The following is a 7,368-nucleotide window of genomic DNA, read 5'->3' on the forward strand; positions in this document are numbered from 1 at the left end:
ATAGCGGAAAATGGCGGAATTTGAATATTCATCATCACGTCGCGTCTGTTTATTTTCATTTTTATATGTTTTGGTCTTCTGTTCTTTTTGTTTCCATGTACGAAATGGGAAAGTTACAATACAAATGAAACTATAGCTTTATTAATATTTTGTTGTAATTATACAATATCCACATGATAATATTAACAAATAATTATAAAATATTATTAAGAATAAGTTCTCTCTCTTTCTCCCGTTCTCTTTTCATTGCTTTCCGTTCTGTTCCATCTTTACTTCCTTTGCCATTATGCGTCACGTTTTTGAACGCTGACTAATTCGCCGATAACAGACGTATTACGCAAAACACGTTTATTCATGACGTGTTTTTACGCGACGAATTATTAATTTACATGACAGATCACGTTTAAATCAGCGTGGACAAATTGGCGGCGGAGGATCAATAATGACGCATTGTTACGATTGTTTTCGCTAGCGTTGCCTGGCAGTGACACGTTTTCGATATTGAATTTCCCTGATTATTACGACGGGAGAGGAATGCATAACAATATAACCAATCGAGAGGAAAAAAATAAAAGCGGCGCAGCAGGTGCACGAGCGGACATAGTTGCGACGGCTTCTTCAACGTTCGAAACTGCAATCTGCACTCGCAGCATGATAATGTCGTTTTCACTTGCGCGCTACGTTCTTCTTCCTCTTCTTTTTTCCGGTAACTCAAATTTTATTGGTATCTCTCGCCGAGTTTAATACGAATTTCATTAATTGATCTCATGCACAGATATATATTTCTCTCCGAAAAAATGCGAAAAAAGATACAAAACAATTTGCAAAAAAAAAAAAAAAATCTTACAGGGATGCACGATAGAGTTGGACTTGCGCTTACCTTGGACGACAAGATGGCATTATATCAGAACTGTACGATTTTCGACAAACCGGATATATACGGCGGTCCGATATGCGGCGACGACGGTGTGACGTACGCCAATAGTCTTTACTTAGATTGTAAAAATCATCACAGCCGCGAAACCGGTAAGTTAATCTTTCTTTTTCAATTAGAAAAAATTATTCAAGATACCTAAAAAATTATATCATAATTCTTGAATTACAATGAGATGTTAATATAAATCGTGCTCCACAAATATACATATAATACATTATGCGTCAATCAAAAGCAAAGTGCATGTTTCTTAAGTACGTCATTATAATTTCTTAAAATGTATTAATTTTCATATATTGACAGAAATTAACGACACGATAATAACGCGTTAAAAAATATTTGACGTTGACTTTTGAAACAATAATGAGATGTTGATGAAGAAATACATAATGCAAGTCTTGCAAAGAAGTTTGCACGAGTAAAAAATACTGTTCGACATTTTTTCTAATAATAAGGTAGAATTCTTTACAGTTACCACGTTGCATGCCGGTCCGTGCTTGGAGAACGAAGAATATTGTAGCGTCAATCTGTATTACGAGCCAGTTTGCGGCTCAGATCACAAGATTTACACTAATACGCAATCTCTGCTATGCGTTCGTCAGAGGCAATCGAGAAGTAAGTATCTGGCGATATTAATCGTCTCGTTTTTCACACGTATATTTAATATTTGTATTTACTTTATGTTACTGTTAAATTATAAAGCTGACAAAGTTCGGACGCTAACTTTAATCTGCGTCGCAACGTTCTTTTCCCGTATTTTTTTAAAATTTCCTAAATTTATTGAAAATTTCTGTTTACCAAGAGAAATATCTTTCACCGTTTGCCTTATTATGTTGCATTTCTTGCTGGCTATACACAGATAATTTAGGAAGCCTTGATTCTCTTAAAAATCCGAAAGATATATTGATATTTCGATGGATCGTATTTTTTTTGCAAAGAGTTCACCGCACATCTGAATTTTTTTTCGTGATCCGTTTCAGATTTGACAGCCGTGCCGATGACGGAGTGCACCCAGGACGATGACTGTTACCGTGGCGGCACCAAATATTACGGGGTGAATCCGGTCTGCGCCAGTAGCGGATTCACTTATCCAAACGCGGCGCAGCTCAAGTGCCTGCAACGATATAATCCCGGTAAGGGATTACGACGAAAGTTACGCGGAAGCGTTTAGTTATGATTCGCCTAATTGCCGGCAAGTAGTCGGAAATAACGCTCAAACTCCTCCGCCCGCCGCGGCCGCCGCGCTCCGCGCCGCGCCGGTATACCTTCGCGCTCTCTTTAAGTCTCGCGACGCGACGGCGCTGAATTAATTTAGAGTCCCCGCTTTGAACTAAATGTTTCGTCGGCACAACCCGGTTATCCCTCTGCGGACGATGGATTACGATTTACATCCGAACCGAGTTGCCCGTCGCGGCGACGGCCATGCGGATTCAAACGCGATTTTCTATTAATTAACTTCATTAATGCACGGGACGATCGTAGCGAAATATACCAGGTACCGTAATTTTATCATATACGAAATTAATCAGAATATGCGCGATGATAATAAACGCGACACTGAGATAATCTTTAAAGTATAAGAACTGAAAGTTATAATCGCGTAAAACTAAGTTTAAAATTTATAAATACAAAAATCACACGAAGAATTAATCGTTGAAAAATATCGTGTGCGCATCGCATTTTATTGTATGTTTGATTTTAATCTTGAAGCACACAGCCTCAGAATCTATTTTATTTTTTTAGCGTTGCAAATTATTCACGACGGCGGTTGCCGGGTGGAATTTGTCCATCAGCTTTATGGCGCGGCGGTTTGTGACCTCGCGAAATCGAGATACGAGTGGAATCCGGTCTGCGCGTCGGATGGAGTCACTTATCCAAATCCTTTTATCTTTCTTTGCTATCAGCCACGTACGTAATAATATATTCTATTGTAAAAGTATCGACAAAGAATTTTTACAAATTTTCTTGACGGATGCTTGTGTGAGTTTCGAATCGATTTTCTCCAAATGATTGTTAAAATACTGATAAAATTTCATTTTATATATTAATTGTAAATTATAGTAAGTTAACAAAATAATAAATTTCTTTTGCCATTATAGAATAACAATTAAAGTAATTCAAATCGACCGTGACTGGCAATATATAACGTCTTTCCGATATGAACATTGAAAAAACTGTGAGCAACTTGGTTTGTCGGATTCACACAGCACTTTTTTCGGATCAATCATCGAGACATTATTAATTTCGACCATGGGTTTTGGTCAGTTAATGTAATTTCTAAATTAAATAATTTAAATTTTTATTGCAAAAAATATTACCCCAGCCAGGGCAAAAATTTAAACTATTTAATTTAGAAATTACATCAACTGACCAAAACCCATGGTCGAAATTAATAATGTCTCGATGATTGATCCGAAAAAAGTGCTGTGCGTATGAATCCGACAAACCAAGTTGGCTCACAGTTCTTTCAATGTTCATATCGGAAAGACGTTATATTGCCAGTCGCACGGTCGATTTAAATTACTTTAATTATAGTAAGTCAATTTAAGCATAATCAATCTATACGACAAAAAATGTATTTTTATTTTGTTCTAGATTTGAGATAACTTTTATTGACAAATATTCAATACAAAAATTCACTAATTGTAAGCAGATTTGGCTCGTTTTAATATAAATTTTAATTTATTGGACAAAGAATATAGAAATAATTTTTTTATGCAAAAACTATTTAATTATTTACGCTATGTGGTTTGTTAATGTGTTTCTTCATTCTTCAAAATAGTAGTTCAAAGTCCGAGAATCGTGTAGTATTTTTTAATTCGAGGAGTGTAGTTGTAGTTTGCTTTTTGATGCAGAAAGTCTGCGAATATGTATAGCTTACTTTCTTTAATTCAGATTTAACAGTAATTTCTAACGGGGAATGCGGCACGCACAGCCACGAATCCTGCATTGAGGCGCACACAAATACGACAATTTTGCCAAACGGCGAATACGTGAACGACGGCTTCACAGCGGACGACCAGGTTTGCGGGAACGACGGTCGCACGTATCAGAGTATACATCACTTGCAATGCCACACTCGTCACGATAAATGTGAGTCTTGCATTCGTAAGAGAGACGGAAAGAGAAAGAACTCGACGCTGGACAAACTGCCATTTCCAAGTGCATCCAAGTGTGTCGGTTTCAATTGTTTAAAAATACATCATTGATTATCTCTTGAAAAATTCGGTCATTTCAATTATGCTCGAATTTATTCAAAAAATATTCGAGGATTGTTTCAATTTCGGTAAAATTTTTGTACGAAGCGACAGTATAACTTTCACGATTTTCGTGCGGACGAAAGTTTAGGAAAAAAAAATCTCTATACTCCCAGATTTACGTTTTCCATTTCTCATCGTTAATTTTTCACAAACATGAATTATTACACGAGGACAATGATATCATGCACATCCCGCAGATGTGTTTCTGAGGCATCACGGATCGTGTTCCGGACCGGATGACTATCCTTGCGGTTCGGTGCCGGAAGAGGAGCACAGACAGCCGGTGTGCGGCACCGACGGCAGGTCCTACGTGAGCCCGGAGGCCCTGTGGTGCGCTAAATTACGCTCCCCGAAAAAAGGTGAGGTTTGTAAATCATACGGCGCGTCTATGATAAATCCCCGGACGAATTCCTGCATGCCATATCGTAATGCTCGCGTTTGCGTTCGCGCGCAAACGAAGGTGTTTTCACTCGGGATCTTCTTCGCTCATCAACTTGCTTACGCCGCGTAAAATTACGCGCGCGCCTCGCGTAATTTCGGTTTTGTCTCGTTGCGCAGACGTGGATTTTCGGACATAACAGGAAAAACGCAATCTTACAACAATTTTCGGAGCTATCTGAGCTACATCTTTGTTACGTACGCGAAAGTGTCCTCTGGCGCCGTGACGCCTCGCGCGCGTCAAACAGCGGAAGGAGCGATCTCTCGCGCGATAAATTCCTATTGAACGTGCAAAATTACGTCATAGAACAAACCGTGATATTCGCGTGTGCGACGTTGACGACGTCGATTAAGATCATGTCCCGTGCATTCTCGAGTGTTGCAACGCGACGATGTGGAGAATGTAGATGAGATATCGTTTACTTCTCTCGAGACAAAAGTGTTCCTCGATCGATAGACCGATGGAACATTCAAAGCTGAATAACGAGACGTACTCCTTTTTGTAGATATTGCTTACAGGCACGACGGTCCATGCTAACGAATAAGACATTGTCAGGAATTATGCGGAAGAATATCAACCGTGGAAGAAGTTACATTATTATACGGCCGAAAAGTGTCAAAGATACCTGAATCATGTGTGCTGGGAAAATCAAAAGCTTTCTCCAAGTTCAAACGATGTACAAATAAGAAATAGAAAGACTTTTACATGAAACATGAACTGTATAAGAAAATGACTCTATATTAAGAACAGAAAATATCAATGTATACATTAGGTATTTAAAAAATATCAATAACTTTTAATTTTATCGCTCTTTAGGAATATATATATTTATTTTTCCTATTTATTCTTATTATAAAAAACCAAGATTTTGACTGGAGCGCAATTTGATAATAAATACGTGATACAACATTTTTCTTAAGTAATCTGTAAATTTTATGTTATATTATACGTTAAGAAAAATTTAAATGTAATCTAGTATAAAAAATTTAATTCTCTCGACTATATATCTCGATTCCTTTTTAAATTTTCAAACCTCTCTCGTGTGCATGGCAAATGTTAGAGAGAATCGATAAGACCATGAATACACCGAGGACACTGTTCGTTTGTTCAATTGTGAATACTGGTGAGCGTGACCTTTTTTTTAATTAAGGAACATAAATAAAGATAAGCTTTAGCACTCGTTCGCTATCTCGTTCCAATTGTATCAAACGTATATGAGTTTGTCTTTCATTTTTCATATTATTCAATTACTATTTAAAAATTACATTGTGCCTCGCTTCCATTTACTCCTAAAAATTTATTGTACTATCCGTCGCAGAGATGTGTATGTAGGTGTATATGACGTGCAAACGCATGTGCGAGTGTGTCCGCAATGTATCGAGCTCGGGTCGGCGGGTTCGCCAAGCCCAAATGACTACGCGGATCAGTCATCCCTGCGGGATGTGCAAATGATGCAAGGTAATCTCGTAGAACGTCATCTATAATTTATCTGAACGGTGCAGTGTTTCCACGTAACGCAACCGCCGAATAGAGATAGAGAAAGACGGAGAAACAGATGTTATTTTAAAAGGGTTAAGGTCGTCTTCCGAGCTATTTTTTGAACGATTGCCGCGGTCCCGTAAAAGATACCGCGCAAGATGAAATGCAGGCGGAGGAAGAGGAAAACGAACGATGAGCAGCGACAGCGCGTTACATTATAAAGACGTGTGAATAATTTATACGCACCTCACTTTTAACAGAAATTCTTACCGGTTTATTCGGTAGAAAGAGTATATCAATTTCGCATCGATCTCTTATCCGCTATGTATAATAACGCGTTATGAAATATATCAAGAAGAATCATCCTCTGATATTGAAAATTTAAATAGCAATGGACAATTTATAATACCATTCTTTTGTTATATCTTAAAATAATTTTAATAATTTGAAACTAAATTTTGATTACTATTTTTGCATAAATTTTTCTGTCTATATTTCATACAAAAAGAACACGAAATAATTATATATGTTTTATTCTAAACCTTCAAATTTATAATAATGGTGTTTTAAAAAAATCGCCATTGTTAAAAATGTGATCGCGATTAGCATGATTGAAATTGTTTTTTGAAACAATATTATTTTTCAGCACATGTGCATTATTTTTTAAAATCTTTATTATATCCTATTCTCCGTTCTTTTTTCTCTAATTGTAAACTCTAAATAATGCATATAAATATTACAGATCAGACGCGTTCAAGAAAGAATTGTACTTCACGATAAAGTTTCATAAAAAAAGTGCGCCACGAGTCAAAGGCGAAAATCAAGGAAAGATCGCATTTTCTTGAATTTTCCTTTCGCGCCGGAGCAACGAAGCGAGAATATACGGTAAGCGATCCTTTTAACTTTTATATATTTTTGGTTTTATTGTGAATTTAAGAATTTATTAAAGTACGTTTCCTCTTCTAAACCTAAAAAAAGCGCGTGCGCGAGCGCACGAGCGGACTTCTTGTGTCAAATGTCACAGACATTGTGAAAAACCTTTAGATTGTCATGATATAGATGTTGATAGAGTGCATCTCTTAAGAATTTATTTAATTAAAGCAAGAAAATCGGATTGAATCGATCGCTTGTCACTAATATTGTCATACTTAATTGTAAGCTCTTTTACCAATTTAATTCATAATTAAAATATCGCGAGCAAATATGTCACTTATAAATAAATACAAATAATAATTTCTACATATAAGTTACTAGGA

At 36.7% G+C, this 7,368-nt stretch overlaps 1 protein-coding gene across 2 annotated transcripts; it reads left to right on the top strand.

Moving 5' to 3' along the window:
* The first annotated feature begins 453 nt into the window (after positions 1 to 453).
* On the top strand, positions 454 to 5,633 carry LOC143907029 (serine protease inhibitor dipetalogastin-like). Of its 2 annotated transcripts, none has more exons than XM_077423516.1 (8): positions 454 to 706; positions 850 to 1,026; positions 1,394 to 1,549; positions 1,915 to 2,067; positions 2,678 to 2,842; positions 3,830 to 4,027; positions 4,392 to 4,553; positions 5,139 to 5,633. In XM_077423516.1, the coding sequence occupies exons 1-8, from the start codon at positions 535 to 537 to the stop codon at positions 5,168 to 5,170; spliced, it is 1,215 nt and encodes a 404-aa protein (XP_077279642.1). In that variant the 5' UTR covers positions 454 to 534; the 3' UTR covers positions 5,171 to 5,633. The 2 variants fall into 2 exon arrangements, with proteins under 2 accessions (XP_077279642.1, XP_077279650.1); XM_077423524.1 differs by having other exon boundaries at positions 469 to 706; positions 1,406 to 1,549.
* Positions 5,634 to 7,368: the final 1,735 nt, after the last annotated feature.

This window comes from Temnothorax americanus, unplaced genomic scaffold (assembly GCF_048541705.1).
Source record: "Temnothorax americanus isolate GAGA-0224 unplaced genomic scaffold, ASM4854170v1 Scaffold11, whole genome shotgun sequence".
Lineage (NCBI taxonomy): Eukaryota > Metazoa > Arthropoda > Insecta > Hymenoptera > Formicidae > Temnothorax > Temnothorax americanus.

What these genes read in the sequence shown, in the direction of transcription:
- LOC143907029 (XM_077423516.1), top strand. Translation starts at nt 535, where the DNA reads ATGCATAACAATATAACCAATCGAGAGGAAAAAAATAAAAGCGGCGCA. An exon ending in TCTTCCTCTTCTTTTTTCCG is followed by an intron (nt 707 to 849) that starts GTAACTCAAATT and finishes AAAATCTTACAG; the next exon opens with GGATGCACGATAGAGTTGGA. An exon ending in TCATCACAGCCGCGAAACCG is followed by an intron (nt 1,027 to 1,393) that starts GTAAGTTAATCT and finishes ATAATAAGGTAG; the next exon opens with AATTCTTTACAGTTACCACG.